Here is a 16,617-nt window from a genome sequence, read left to right as displayed (position 1 = left end):
TTCTATCCAACTTAACCCTACTTTGAAGTACCTCGGCCTCACCCTTAACCATCGCCTCACCTGGACTCTCCATCTCCTTACCATCCAATACAAAGCCCACAATATTCTTCTGAAACCTGTCCGATCAAACATGGGGCTTGAACCCTTCTAACATCCTTCATTCCTACAAATCCTTGATCTGCCCAATCCTGTGTTACACCAGTGTTGCCTGGGTATCTGCCCCTCTTAAATTCTATAAATCCCTCCCAATCCTTGAAAGCCATGCACTCTGCCTCGCCAACCATTTCTTGTCCCGCAAGAGGATCCTCTATTACCTCATCCCCTTCCCACATATCCTCCTTTTCCTTGAATACATCCATATCCTATACACCAACTGCTGCCTCAATCCACCTCTCTTTTCTGTCTCCATTCCCCTCTACGTCCCGCCTGCTGGTGCGCCTTTACCCCCCTCTCTCCATCTCCACATCCTCCACCTTCTCTCCCAGATGATATGCTTCACCCCAAATATTTATCCTTTGTTCTAACTCCAACCCTTCTGTTCTTCCCCCCTCCTACCTTGGGTTCCCTCTCCTTCCTCTTTTGTTTCCTCCCTCCTCCCCCCTGTCCTTCTTACTTCCTCTTTCCCAGTACTTGCGCTTCTTCCCCATCTTCTGCACTTTTGTGTGCTATCGATTCCACTGTTTCCCCCCTTCCTGCCCCCCTCCTCCATCAACCACACCCCTTTCTTCTCCTTCTCTCTCTCTCTCTCTCTCTCTCTCTCTCTCTCTCTCTCTCTCTCTCTCTCTCTCTCTCTCTCTCTCTCTCTCTCTCTCTCTCTCTCTCTCTCTCTCTCTCTTTCTCCTCTCCAACCTCCCTTCCCTTGGCAGGCCCTTCAAATTTTAATTTTTTGTTGTGTGTTGGTCCCCGCCATGTGTGTAACATCAGTACAGTATGTGTTCAGTATCGTTTTCCCATAATGAGAACGCCGTTTTTAATTGTGCTATTCATGTTGGCAGTCTTTATGTGCTACATCTTCGTCGAGTGTCATTTTAACTGAATGTGGATTTTATGTAAAAATGCGTCGTCAAACTACCCCTTTTTTGTATACTTTAACTCCACTTGATGTGGCAATATAGAACAAAAAGTTTGATTGGGCAACAGGGGCAATAACTGTAGGTTGACAATCAGCTGCTTCCATCCTCATAACATTTCCCTTACCATTTACGACTGTGCTATCCAGTCATCTAACACACTAAAGTGCCTCAGACTAACATTTGATCTCTGACTAACATGGAAGCCTTATCTACTAACCATTCAATGGAAAGCTCACAACAGACTAAAACTACTAACCAGCCGAACATGGAATTGCACCCTTCCACAATCATCCACAGCTGTAAATCCCTGGGCCGACCCATCCTCTACTATGTAAATGTGACATGGACTTCACCTCCTCCCTCCTTTTATCATGCCTTTCAGATCCTCGAACACCACGCACTCCACCTACCCTTTTAGATCCACTTACTCTCTCCCTCCCACATCTTCTATTAACTAGTATCTTTCCCCTCCCTCCTCTTCCATCTTGGACACTTCCGAATATCCCACGTTGCCTGTCAACTAGACACTATCCGCTCCCTACTTTCCCCCTGGTCACTGACCCTGGTCCTATGTCGTGCCTCCACTACCACATTCCCCCAACACTACACCTGCACGTTCTCCACGTCCTCTCCCAACGCAACTTCCCTTAGGCTAGCCTAAAATTCACCCTGATATATACCCACCCTACCTAACAAAAAGAACCCACTCCATCTCCCCTGGTCAGGGCTCCCTTCCTTTCCATTGCTCGAACAGCATCCCTTTTCACTCTCCCAAATCACTCCTTGAAGCATCAGACCACATAAACATCTTCGTATGTACCACCCTGCTTGCAATGTTCGCCTGATAACCCTCTCCTGACAGTCTACGATCACACATCACTTCACTCGTCTTTATCTTAATCACCTTACACATCGGCTCTTGCCTTTTAACATATGCAGCCATCCATCCGTCTTTTATATTATGTGAAACATCGGTTTGCCATTTCATCTGTGTCAGTATTTAAATTAATCAAGAAATCAGCGTTTTATATTTTAACTTATGCAACTATCTGTCTTTTTGTTGTGTCAAACATTCATTTTTGTCAATTGCCATGTCCATCTGTATACTATGTATTAGAATGCTTTCTCTCATATGGCTCAAGAGGGGCAACCTCTGATAGCCCACCCCCTGCACATGTGCGGCGAGAGGATGAAATGACACGAAAACAAGAAACTCATTGGGGCTTGTCTATGAACAGAACAGATTACTGCTTGTTCAATAGATGCCACCATCTCCACTCATTAATTTTTTGTTTATAATTTTAAAAACATTTTACCTGAACAGTCCATAGCATTTGTTATAAGGAGAGAAATAATTTCGATTTGCAATTTTGAATTTCCCTGTGGAATGTATGTGCGGCCCATTTGTGAGGTTATGGCTGAGCCATCGAAATACCCCTGTGGATGTGAGAAAGAACTGTACTGAGTGACCTCACTGAGTCAGCTCGCACCCCATAGGACCATGTGAATTTAATTACAGTCAAAGAATTTGTTTTATTAAACACGGATGCTGTGACTCACAACGTGATAAAATAGGGAGTTTCATCAAATTACCGAATGAAACAATTGTGAGTATGAAACTCTGTTTATTACAATTCGGTGTGGACTTTAGGTTAAGCACAAGTTCATAAGGACATGAACACGTTACGCTCATTAACTATGAGTACTGGTTGCAATGGAATTAAATAACAGCGTCTTAGCAAATTACACATAATAAGGTGGAGATGAACGTGTTAAAGGCAACACAACACTTCGGGGAATGATTATGTTCATGGCAGCCGTAGATGATTTCCCAAAGATTAATCAGCGAGGAAACATAGAACTACAGAAAGGCTCACGCATATACCTACTATCTTGATTGAGCACCTCTTGAGTTAGAGATTGCTAAGAGAAGTACCTGAATTACTAACATGAAGCTCCTAATGTTACTCTCGGGTGAAGCGTCCCCAACCGAGTCTCGGATGGAGGTAAGTTCCCCACAGCGCTCCAGGCAAGAAGCAGTATTTTGGCTTCTGCATGATTTCGCGCACCAATGACAGTGGTTACTTTGAGTACCGACCAGTCAGGTCTGTTCTAATAATGCAACAGCCTCCCTTCCATATTCCCTTTAAATATAAGTAACCAGCCGTGAGAGTTTTTAGAGTTGGAGTTCCGAAACAGGCAGCACTCTCTGTCCTATCTCGTGTTTTAGCCAACCAGGCCTTCTCCAAGTAGCCATTTCTGCTTTGCCAGTTTGCACGTCTTGCCAATCATATTTTTAGACGTCTGTAATCCATTTGCCTCCTTATTTCTGCAGTTTTTACTTTCTCCTTTTGTCACTTACATCCAATATCCCGATCATTATCTACGGACTTCTACGGGGATTTGCCTTCATCATTTCATCTCAAAAAACTACCTATTCTTCTTCTGTTACGTTAATTATCCCTGTTTCAGTTAATCTTTCCTAATAGTTTATTTCGACTTATCAACAGTCTCTGTTTATTTCAATTCATCCAGACCATGTCTCCATAATTTCTTACGTTTCTGCAATTTATTCAGTTATAATTTGCAGTTCGTAACCAATAAATTATGGCCAGACTCCTCACATGCCCCTGGAATGGTCTGCAGTTCAACATCTCCTTTCAGAATCTCTGATTTGCCATTTTGTGGTTTATCTGAAACCTTTCGGTGTCTCCAGGTCTCATCCACAAATACTGTACAACCTTGATTCATGATTCTTCAATCAAGTAGTAGCAACAATCGGATACTGCTCTGCTCATAATTTTATGAAAGGACTTCTTTATCTTGTTTCCCCTGTCCATGTCTACTAATATTTTTAATTCTCGTTCTTTTACTATTATAGAATTAAGGTCCACGATCACAGTTACGTTATCATTTCCTTTAACTATTTCAATAATTTCTCTTATCTCATCAGACATTCTTTCAGTTTCTTCATCATATGTGGATCTAGTAGGCATACAAACCTATCGTACTCTTGTAGGTGTTAGCTTCACGTCTGTCTTGGTTACAATAATCCGTACACTATGCTGTTCACTATGTTAGGTTTCCCACATTGCTGTTTTCTTAATAATTATTAGCCCTATCCCTGTATTACTTGTACTTGATCTTGTGTTGATAACTATATACTGACTTGATCGGATGTCCAGTTGTTCCTGCCACCACACTTCATTAATTCCCATTATATCTGACTCAAACAAACCATCTTCCTTCTTTAACTTCGCTAACCTACCTACCTGATAAAGATATCTCATGTTCCGCAGCCCAACCCGGAGAATGACAGTTTTATTAATCCTGATGGCAACATCCTCTTGAGAAGTTCCCACCCGGAGACCCAAAAGGGGAAGTATTTTGTTTCTCGAATATTTTACACAGGAGGATGCCATCTGTTAGATCCGTCAGAGATCGATACCGAAGAATAGGTTTGGGCTTGGAAAGAAAGCAGAAATATTTAGAAGCAATCTGAGTGACTCTGGTTGAAATGTCCTAGCTTAACCCGCGGGACAGGACAAATAAAATAAATTGTGGAAATGGGCCAAAACAAAGGGCTGTCGATTACACTCGAACATACAACTGTATTATTTGATCAAACATTACAAGAGCCCAAAAAAATTTCTTAAACACACAGCTTTAATCTTTGGGACTTAATTACCGGCTGAAAGCCCAATAACTTAAAAGACAAGCATAATCAGTAATTTAAAAGGCAAGCCTTGTCTTAAAACAGTTCTTTAATTAGGCTGGAGTAAACATGTTCAATTCAAATCGGCTGAAGGCCAAACACTTAAAACTCCAAAACATTAATTTAAAAAAAAACCAAAGTCCTTACGTGAAACATTTCTTTAAACTAGGCTGAAGGCCTTCAGAGTAAAACAATAATTTAAAACACAAAACCGGCTAAAAGCCATACAAGTACCAACAACAAGAACAATTAAAAAAAGAGGCAGTACACACAAGGGCGCACAGATGTTCGAGAGTCGGCCTGTAACTCAAACACTAACGTTCGCTTAGGTGAGAGAGGCGGTCGGCCCAACCATTCACGATCCGACGACAACCCAACCGGTCGGTTGCCACCGACAAGATAGCTTCCACTTCACACCACCAGGGCACAACAGCGAGTTCAACGGAACAACGTACAAGATATTGACGCCCACAACCAATCTTACACGGAGCTGTCAACTAAACATCGTGCTGGACAGCAACAACACGATGAGGAAACTACACTGCCTGAAATTTACGTCAACGCCCAGGGCAGGTAACCGGAACGTTAACGACCACAAAGCAGAAGATTCCCGCTGGTGCACTTCAATTCAAATAGCCAAATACAGTGAAACTCCACCGGAGGGTGGCTACAATTTTCCAACTTGAAAACCACGTTATTGCCAGCGGGAATATCCCAACAGCCGACAACGAACTCCAAACGATACAGTGTGAACAGTCTTGACTTTCTGGTAGGTTAAATCGAAACCCAACTTTCCTGTCCAGGTTCGGTGAGCCAAGGACCTCGTAGCAATGGGACCAGCGCTACACACTCAGACACCGCGTAGAGACCGTCAGCGGGCCCCGGCCAAACTACGCCACTCCGAGAATTCCTCACTGCCCTACGCCAACCGATCGACTCTCAGAGCCAGTAGGCCGACAACATTTAAAATAACTTGTCAGTCAAAATCACACAAACTACACACAGTTTCACGAACACTTGCACGAAGAACTAGACAATACTAACGGCAGTGCCTATACAATAACAGAGACGAATCACAAGTCGGCACACACAGCCAACACACAAGCGATCGCCGGCCAAATACACGTCATCCGGCAAGATGACTGACCGACGATCAATCAAAGTCGTCCTTACTCCAATCATGTGTGTCGGCAACCGTCGAGCGAGTCATGGCGCCCCGACTGAACTTATGCCGCGTGCCAACTCAAACACTGCCAGGTCCGAACTAACTACTGACACGTTCCAACTGACTTAATTGCCCGATCCGAACTGCACTGCTGGCGCGTTCCATCTCGTTGGACGACACACAACGACCAGGAAATAAGTAGTCCATCAAAGATAATACGGCAGTGCCTATATCGATAAGCGCTACTGCTGCCGTTCTCGGGCAGGCAAGGCAGCAACTCAGTAACACCAGTAATTGAAAATTAACGTAACGAGGCGGCATTACGGTAAAAACAGGGTGTTAAGTAAGAGATGGCACGAACACGAGCCACGCACGGCTCACTGCTGTTTACTTAACTTCATAAAGCAAGTTACATAGTACTCCAGAAATCCGTTAGTTGCAGCCTGATCGTCATAAACAGTCACAGTACATTGAAACGACGAATGAGCCTGCGAATGTTCGGTGCTGCGTCTTCCTTAAGCTGATTCAGTGGTGGTGGAGCTCGCATGAACGGAAGGATTTTAGGTTCCAAGCCGGCCGCGGATTGGCAAGGCCGTGTCATGGTCTAGTGTCAACTTCGAGATGCGTTCTGCATGATGTGGTATCGATAATGTGAGACACCACACCATCATCATGAAACCATAGTAGTGGTGCACGCCCTCAGTAAAAATAATGTTGCTAGTTTCTCACTGCTTTGAGTCATTCGTAGTACCAACGTAGCTGGGCTATGCTGGCTCATGTAACAAGGCCACATCAGTCATCCAGACAGGTGAACTTGTAGGTACTGATAACTCTGCTGCCCCCACTTCAGAAATGATTTTTGTCTCCTCTCCATAGCTACGCCTCAGTTGCGGTTGCACCTACGGTACAGCTAATCCCGAGGCACGCAAGCTTCCCCATGTCCGTTGTTTCAGCATACAGTATTATTTCAACATACAGAAAAGTCAAATCGGCCTTGTGTCAAATTAAAAGCAATAGCGTCAAGGGTAAGACTGCAACCGGAATGCCATTGTTGATTACAGAGGAGAGAGCTCGAGTACGTCAAAGAGGTCTGCTCGGGGGGAGAAACCGTCTGGTGACGTGATACAAGAAGAAATATGAGTCGATCTGCGCGACACTGTGGATCGAATTTTAAAGACAGAATTCTTTTGAAGACTTACAATCATGCGAGGCAGAAGGAATAGGTGACATCCCTTCGGAAATTTCTAAAACCATGGGCGGTAATGACAAATTCACATCGGCGGGGAGAAACTGTGAGATTGGGGCCATACCAACAGACTTTCAAGAAATAATCATCCACAGGTTCTTGAAGATACTGAGGTCAGATAAATGTGAGAACTATCGCGGTAGAGTTCTCGCTTCCCGAGCACGGGATCCCGGGTTCGATTCCCGGCGGGATCAGTGATTTTTCCTGCCTCGAGATGACTGGGTGTTGTTGTGTCGTCGTCATCATCATCATTCATCCCCATTACGGTCGGAGGAAGGCAATGGCAAACCACCTCCACAAGGACCTTGCCTAGTACGGCGGCGCGGGTCTCCCGCGTCGTTCCCCTACGCTCTGTAAAGAAATATGGGGCTCATCATCATCATCATCATCATTCATCATCATCATCATCGCACAATCAGATTAACAGTTCATATATCCATGGTGCTGACAAAAATAGCACACAGAAGAAAACTGAGGATCTGTCAGATGTCGAGCAGGTTGGCTTTTGAAGAGGTAAATGTATCAGAAATAGGGAAACACGATTAACATGGAGTATTTACGAGAACCAGGCCGGCAAAAGAAATGTCATTAATAGCTAAAGATGCATGTTCTCTTATCTAAATTCAATTTGCACATCGAAAAAGAAATTGAGGGAATATAGGGAAGGTTGTGGAGGAGAATCTACACTCAGAGTTACAGAATATCAACGACACCATACGCTGACAACATTACTGTCCTCACTGAAACTGAGGATGAATTACAGAACGTGGGGTGAACAGTGTAATGAATATGAAATATGGACTGGGAATAAACCAAAGAAACAGAGAAAGAAGTAGTGGAAATGCGATTAGGGATAAACTTACATCAAAGTTGGAGACCACGAAATCTAAAAAAATATTCTGCTACATTGGACTGAAAATAACACATGACGAACGAAGCAAAGAGGTTATAAAAGCTGGCTAGCAAGAAATAAGAAGGCATTCCTCGTCTAAAGAAGTCTATTAGTGCCAAACATCGACTTTAATTTGATGAAGGAATTTTTGAGAACGTGCATTTGAGGCATTTCACTGTATGAAAGTCGCTCAAGGATTGTGGAAAAACTGGAAATGAAGAGAATAGACGCTGCAGAATGATTTAGAAAATTAGGTGATAAGACACGTAGTGAGAAGGTTCTCGGAACAGCTGGTGAAGAAATGAACACGTGAAAGCCGCTGACAAGAAGAAGGGACAGCATGACAAGGCACATGCTAAAATATCAGTGATCTGCAAAATGTAAAAACTGTAGGGGAATGCAGAGCCTGGAATGTATGCAAGAAATAGTTGAGCAAGTGCAAGTCTACTCTGGAATATAGGTCGGCAGCCCAGAGGAATTCGTTGCTGACAGCATCAGTCAGAAAACGGATGAAACCTCATCCCCCCCCTCCCCCACCCCTACCTATTGAAAAGAATTTCCAGTTGCATCTGTGCTCTACCTTTTGTTTCAGCTGCTGATTGGTTTCGGCACGCCGATCCCCATACCTCGGAACGCGATGACGTTGGGTTTGGTGATGAAGTACACGTACAATGTACCCGTCAACGGCAGCGTGTACCTGCAACCTTACAGTCTGTTGGCGCGCAGAAATTCCAGGTGGAGCATCTACACTACCCTCAGTGATTTCCTTACCAGGTATGATACGCAGCAAAACTCTTCGTGTAGAAACACCAGCTACATGTGGTGCATCTACAGAACATCTCCTATAGTTAATAACAAATTTCGAAAAAGAAAGATGATCTGAGGAAGTCCGAGCAGTAATTGAAAACTAAGGAGCGTGTAGTAATCTTCTTCTGAGGAAATGTCCTGACTGAATGATTGACTAACTGATTCATCATCCCCCAGCCCAAATCACTAAGGATAGAAACTTGAAATTTGCGGAGGGTATTGATCTTATCCTATAGGCATCGTTTAAGAAGGGGTTTTTCGAAATTCCAACCCTAAGGGGATAAAATAGGGATGAAGAATTTTTTAAATATTACTATTAAGACAATTTTGAAGCTAGACCTTTGAAAATGGTATTTGGTTTCTCGGACAGAAATAAAGAAATACAAGTTTCACAATTTTTAGAGATTCAGCTATAAAGGGAGTGGAATAGTGGATGAAAAATATGTTGAAAACATAACATTATTAAGCAACTATTCAAGTATTTTTAAAGCTAGATATATGAACATTGGTATTTGACTTCTCGGTTAAAAATTAAAAATATGTGTTTCAGTGTTTATGGGAACTGAACCCTTAAGGGAGTGAAATAGGGGAAGAGGTTTTTCCTGAAAATATTTTATTATGAGAGCATTTTTAAGGCCAGATCTATGAAATTTTGTTTTTGACTCCTCAGAAATAAAAGCATACGTGTTTCACTGTTTTTCAAAATACCGCCCCTGTGTGGGTGAAAGGGGGATAAAAGTTTTTATGAAAATTGTGCAAGCAATTTTTGAAGCTAGATCTATGAAAATTTGTATTTGGCCTCTCTGATGGAAATAAAATATACGCACGACACAGTTTTCGGAAATTCAAACCCTAAGGGAGTGAAATAGGAGATGAAACGTTTTATGAAAATATTTCTTTGCGAAAGCATTTTTTAAGCTGAATGTTTAAAAATTGGTGTTTGTCTTCTCTCTTGATGACGAAAAAGTATTTGTTTCACTAATTTTGGAATTTCAGCCCCTAAGGGCCTGAAATAGGGTCAGACTGATTCACTGACTCATCATCACCCAGCCTGAAACACTAAGAATAGAAATATGCAGAGAGTGTTGATCTTTAGGCGTCGTTTAAGAAGAGATTACCGCAAATTCTATTCCTAAGGGGGTGAAATAGGTGATGAAAGGCTTTTTGTAAGTATGTCGCTATTAAGGAAAAGCTGGTATATGGTTTCTCTGACAGAAAATAAAAAGTAGGTGTTCCAACATTTTTGAAAATTCAACAAATAAGGGAGTAAAATAGTGGGTGAAAGTTTTTTTAAATAAATAATTACTAAAGAACTGCTGAATGATTTTTAAGGTTACATCTATGACAACTGATATTTGACATCCCGGTTGGAAGTAAAAAAAAGAAAAAAATACGTGTTTCAGTGTTTCTGGAAACTCCTAAGAGAGTGCAATAGGGGATAAAAAATTTTAAGAAAATATTTCGCTACAGTAAAAAAATTTTAGAGCTAAATTTATGAAAACTGATATTCCATAGCTCGGTTAGATATGAAGAAATATTTGTTAGAGGATGAAAGTTGCTATGGAAATATCTCCACAAGAACGCAAAAGGCATGATTAACAAAAACGTTGGACTCCAGCCACCAAAATCGTCATTTGTTCAGAAGTACATTCGGGAAAGTCCGTGCTTATATGGCCTTAAATAGCGTGGAAAGCTTAGTAGGCGTTGCAGTTTGTGAACAACGTAACAATTCGATTAAATAAAATTTAAAAAAACTCTGCAGGTTATACAGAACTGGTCATACATACAGGGTGGTTTTGCTAAACGGAGTCAAATTGCGGGAAACAATTCCGATGCCTGAGAGGATAAGCGGCAAAAAGGTCATGCAGACATGTGACCAGAAACGCATGGCATCTACGCTACAAAGTATTTATTAATGTGTCATGTCTGTAGGGTACAATGTACAGCAAAAAATGCTGAAATGAGATCTCTGTTAGGCAAGATGTTCCATGTGGTCCCAACGGGACTAACCATGTGCGAACACGACACATCAACGATTGAACCTCAGGTTCAAACCTACCATCCTGCAACCGAATGACATCAGGGGCAGCATGGAAACTTTGTTCCCGTGTGTGGACGCTGAGGATGGGCTCCGCGTACACGACTGCCTTCAGCTGCTCTCGTAGGTAAAAATATAAAAATTTGAGATCCAGCGACCAGGTGGGCCATCACACTGGGCCAACTTGTCCCATCCCTCGGCCAGGCTATACGTTGCCGAGATGCCTCTGCATGGAAAAACGAAAGTAAGCTGGAACACCGTTACGTAGAAGCCACATTATTCCTCGCATCACCAAACGCACGTCTTCCAGCGGGGGAGGAAGAGTCAGTGGCAGGAGGTGCAGTTATGCTTCACCAGTGAGGCTTTGTGGAAGGGTTACCAGTCCCATGACGCAGTCGCCACTAATTGCTGATGATTCACTACCACCATGACTGACGAAACCACACCTCATAAATGTACTCGCAGCAGTGAATAGAACACATGACAGTACTGTGATGTGATGATCTGTGCAACGAACGAGCGAGAAAACCGTCGGTACATAGACATATACACTACTGGCCATTAAAATTGCTACACTACGAAGATGACGTACTACAGACGCGAAAATTAACCGACATTAAGAAGATGCTGTTATATGCAAATGATTAGCTTTTTAGAGCATTCACACAAGGTTGGCGCCGGTGGCGACGCCTAAAACGTGCTGACATGAGGAAAGTTTCCAACCGATTTCTCATACACAAACAGCAGTTGACCGGCGTTACCTGGTGAAGCGTTGTTGTGATGCCTCGTGTAAGGAGGAGAAATGCATACCATCACGTTTACGACTGTGATAAAGGTCGGATTGTATCCTATCGCGATTGCGGTTTATCGTATCGCGACATTGCTCCTCGGGTTAGTCTAGATCCAATGACTGTTAGCAGAATATGGAATCGGTGGGTTCAGGACGGTAATACGGAATGCCGTGCTGGATTCCAACGGCCTCTTATCACTAGCAGTCGAGATGACAGGCATCTTATCCGCATGGCTGTAACGGAACGTGCAGCCACGTCTCGATCCCTGAATCAACAGATGGGGACGTTTGCAAGACAACAATCATCTGCACGAACAGTTCGACGACGTTTGCAGCAGCAAGAACTGCCAGCTCGGAGACCGTGGTTGCGGTTACCCTTGACGCTGCATCACAGACAGGAGCGCCTGGGATGGTGTACTCAACGACGAACCTGGGTGCACGAATGGCAAAACATCCTTTTTTTCGGATGAATCCAGGTTCTGTTTACAGCATCATGATGGTGGCATCGGTGTTTGGCGACATCGCGGTGAACGCACATCGAGAGCGTGTATTCGTCATCGCCATACTGGCGCATCACCTGGCGTGATGGAATGGGGTGCCATTGGTTACACGTCTCGGTCACCTCTTGTTCGCATTGACGGCACTTTGAACATTGGGCGTTACCTGTAAGGTGTGTTACGACCTGTGGCTCTACCCTTCATTCGATCGCTGCGAAATCCTACATTTCAGCAGGATAATGCACTACCGCATCTTGCAGGTCCTGTACGGGCCTTTCTGGACACAGAAAATGTTCGGCTGCTGCTCTGGCCAGCACATTCTCCAAATCTCTCACCAACTGAAAACGTCTGGTCAATGGTGGCCGAGCAGCTGGCTCGTCACAATACGCCAGTCACTACTCTTGATGAACTGTGGTATCGTGTTGAAGCTGCATGGGCATCTGTACTTGTACACGCCATCCAAGCTCTGTTTGGCTTAATGCCCAGGTATATCAAGGCCGGGTTATTACTGCCGGTGTGGCTGAGCGGTTCTAGGCGCTTCAGTCCGGGACCGCGCGACCGCTACGGTCGCAGGTTCGAATCCTGCCTCGGGCATGGATGTGTGCGAGGTCCTTAGGTTAGTTAGGTTTAAGTAGTTCTACGTTCTAAGGGACTGATGACCTCAGATATTAATTTCCATAGTGCTTAGAGCTATTTGAACCATTTGAACGACCAGAGGTGGTTGTTCTGGGTACTGATTTCTCAGGATCAATGCACCCAAATTGCGTGAAAATGTAATCAGCTGTCAGTTCTAGTATAATATATTCTTCCAATGAGTGCACGTTTATCAACTGCATCTCTTCTTGGTATAGCAATTTTAATGGCCAGTCATGTACTTATACCGATGGCATTCGCCTTTCATGGTTACCCATTCCCGTCTAACACAAATGACGAAACACTTTATGGTCCGGCTGCTGTCGGAAGGGATACTTTTCCTCGTACAGTCGTGCCGCTTCCCTCCCCTCCGTTCCCACTTGCCTGTCCATACGCACATTAATGTCCGACGTCAATGTCCAAAACCACTCACAAAGTTCAGGTGGAAACATTAGCAGTATAGGAAAAAGTGGGGGTGGCGGACGTGGAAAAACTGTACAATCGTTTGTGATGCGGGAATGGAGCGATTGGTCTGACGTCCAAAAGGTCATGATCTTTGGCTTTCCGACCATGGTGGTAGTATTTCCGAAACGCCTAAGTTTGTAAACTATTCGCGTGCTGCCATGCTTAGAGTATACCGCGCATGGCAAAAACGCTCTATCCAAAATTGGCACCGAGGGAACTGAGGTGCACCTCGGGCCAAAGATGACAGTTGCGAAGGACGGCTGCAGAGATGTGTAGGGGCTTGCAACTGTTGAGCAACTGAACGCACAGGTGAATCATGGGACTAATAACAGTGTCTCCTCAACGACCCTTCAGCGAACGTTGCTGTGTATGGGCCTCCGCAGCAGGTGCTTGGTTCATGCACTCGTACTGGTTGCTGACCATCGGCGGCGAAAGCTGGATATTGCACACCAGTAGAGCAAATGGACGTCCAGTGTGTGGTGACAGGTGGCGTTCTCGGAAGAACCAGGTTTTATTCTCCACCGGACAGATGGCCGTTGACGTGTACGTAGTGAAAGGTCTGAAACCAAGGGAGGAGTGAGCGTTTTGTTGTGGGAATCACTTCGTGGCATTCCCTGGGTGATCTCGTTATCCTGCAAGACACAATGGATCAACACAGGTGTACATCTGTTGTTGGCGACCATGTCCACCCGTACATACTGTTAGCTTTTCCTTGGCATGATGGCATCTGCCAGCAGGATATTGCAACGAATTTTCTACTCTCAGTGTACATGAGTTGTTCAAAGAGCAAGCCACCAAAGTCCCCAGATTCAATCCCAGCTGCGGTAAAACCTCGATGGGGCTGTTTTTCTCAACTGAGAAAGGTAGTGCAGTGGTGTCAGCATGGCTCCTTATCCCAATAGGTACCTTCCAGAACATCACTGAGTCTCTGTCTGCACGTCTCGCAGCAGTCAAAATTGCAAAAGATGGGTGTTGCGGTTTTTCGCTGTTGGTCAAAGTATTGTGAGTGGACGGAGTATAAAGACGGTGTTAGTCTGTTCGTGGTTGGTACACGGCACTATCGTCTCCCAGCACTGCACTGTACAACACACGGCCGTACTACAGTGAGACACGAACAGCGCTGCAACGGATGGACCCTGCTGCCGCTTGCAAGCGTACTGCCTTCGTGGACAACATATCTGACCTCTTGAGTGTGGAGCCAAAAAGCATCTAGACAGGTCATTCCCACTTGTCTAGTGTGATCTCATGTGTGCTTTCAGTCGTTGCAATCTGCAATGTGAAAGATTTTTTTCTCCATCTTCAAATGGGTACACCGGACTTGGAATACATTTCCGCCCACATGTAGACATTACCTGTTTTATTTTACTATAAAAATACAACGACCAGCCACTTTTTTTAATGTGTTTTATTTTAGCCAATATGCATTTTGGGCTTGCACCCATCTTCCGCTGGCAAATTACATGTATCTTCAGTATCTACAGTGGTAAATTATCGACAGCAGTTTGGATGCTGCAGCTGGCCTGTGCAAAAGCAACGATTTCAGTCATTACTTCAATTTCGAGAGTTTAAAGTTACGCACAATCAGTTGTTCATTTTACTTACATTATCCTCTCCAAACCGCGCGACCGCTACGGTCGCAGGTCCTGCCTCGGGCATGGATGTGTGTGACGCCCTTAGGTTACTTAGGTTTAAGTAGTTCTAAGTTCTAGGGGACTGATGACCTCAGATGTTAAGTCCCATAGTGTTCAGAGCCATTTGAACCATTATCCTCTCCTTCATTTTTCTTAGCTTTTCTTCTTTTTTGTAACAGCACAAACACTTTTTGTCGCGAAAGTAAATGATTGGAATCGTTGGTTTTGCACAGGCTAGCTGCAGCATCCAAACTGCTGTCGGTATTGTACCACTGCCGAAACTGAAGATACATGTCATTTGTCAGCTGAAGATGGGCGCAAACCCGAAATTCATATTGGCTTAAATAAAACGCATTAAAAATGGCTGGTCACTGCATTTTTATAGTAAAATATCATTATCCACGGCCACGAAGCTCAACAGTCCAAATAAAATGGACAAATTGTTATTACCTGTTTTGCTCCTTAACCTCTCAGGGATCGTTTCCTGCGTTTTGTCCTCGTTTAGAAAAATCATTCTTACGTATCTATTCGTTAAAAAAAAGGTGTTACTGGCGATATAAGTTTCCTACAAGTTATTGCGCGCCATAGCCTTTCACTCGTAAGCACCCTACATGACGATGCACTGACTTCTTAACCCTCTCCGCATACACTATGTGATCAAAAGTATCCGGACACCCCCAAAAACATACGTCTATCTTATATGTGCACTGTGCTGCCATCTATTGCCAGGTACTCCATATCAGCGATCTCAGTAGTCATTAGAGATCGTGAGAGAGTAGAATGGGGCGCTCTGCGGAACTGACGGACTACGAACGTGGTCAGGTGATTGGGTATAAGTTGTGTCACACGTCTCTACGCGAGATTTCCACACTCTTAAATATCCGTAGGTCCACTGATTCCGATGTGATATTGAAATTGAAATGGAAACGTGAAGGGACACGTACAACCCAAAAGCGTACAGGCCGACCTCGTCTGTTGACTCGCAGAGACCGCCGACAGTAGAGAAGGATCGTAATGTGTAACATGCATACATCTATCCAAACTTAATCAGGATCTACTGCAAGTACTATTACAGGCGGGAGGTGAAAAAACTTGGATTTCATGGTCGAGCGGCTGATCATAAGCCACACATCACGCCGGTAATGCCATGCTACGCCTTGCTTGGTGTAAGATGCGTAAACATTGGACAACTGAACAGTGGTAAAACGTTGTGTGGAGTGACGAATCACGGTACACAATGTGGCTATCCGATGGCAGTGTGTGGGTACGGCAAATACCCGGTGACCGTCATCTGCCACCGTGTGTAATGCCAACAGTAAAATTCGGAGGCGCTGGTGTTATGGTGTGGTTGTGTTTTTCATGGAGGGGGCTTACACCCCTTGTTGTTTTGCGTGGCACTACCACAGCACAGGCCTTCATTGACGTTTTAAGCACCATATTGCTATCCACCGTTGAAGAGGAATTCAGGGATGGCGATTGCATCTTTCAACACGATTGAGCACCTGTTCATAATGCACGGCCTGTGGCGCAGTGGTTACACGACAATGACATCTCTGTAATGGACTGGCGTGCACAGAGGTCAGACCCGAATCCTATAGACGCCTTTGGGATGTTAGCACACTGGACTCGCATTCGGGAGGACGACGGTTCAATCCCGTCTCCTGC

At 44.3% G+C, this 16,617-nt stretch overlaps 1 protein-coding gene across 1 annotated transcript in view; it reads left to right on the top strand.

Annotated features, from left to right (window-relative positions):
• Positions 1-16,617, top strand: part of LOC126281625 (uncharacterized) — a 41,348-nt gene that overhangs the window by 15,069 nt on the left and 9,662 nt on the right. Inside the window, exon 3 of the mRNA XM_049980747.1 lies at positions 8,684-8,865. Within this exon, the coding sequence (XP_049836704.1) occupies positions 8,684-8,865 (182 nt within the window). The remainder of the gene's footprint in view (positions 1-8,683; positions 8,866-16,617) is intronic.

Source organism: Schistocerca gregaria, chromosome 7 (genome assembly GCF_023897955.1).
Source record: "Schistocerca gregaria isolate iqSchGreg1 chromosome 7, iqSchGreg1.2, whole genome shotgun sequence".
Lineage (NCBI taxonomy): Eukaryota > Metazoa > Arthropoda > Insecta > Orthoptera > Acrididae > Schistocerca > Schistocerca gregaria.
This window is presented reverse-complemented; position numbering and strand designations above follow the sequence as displayed.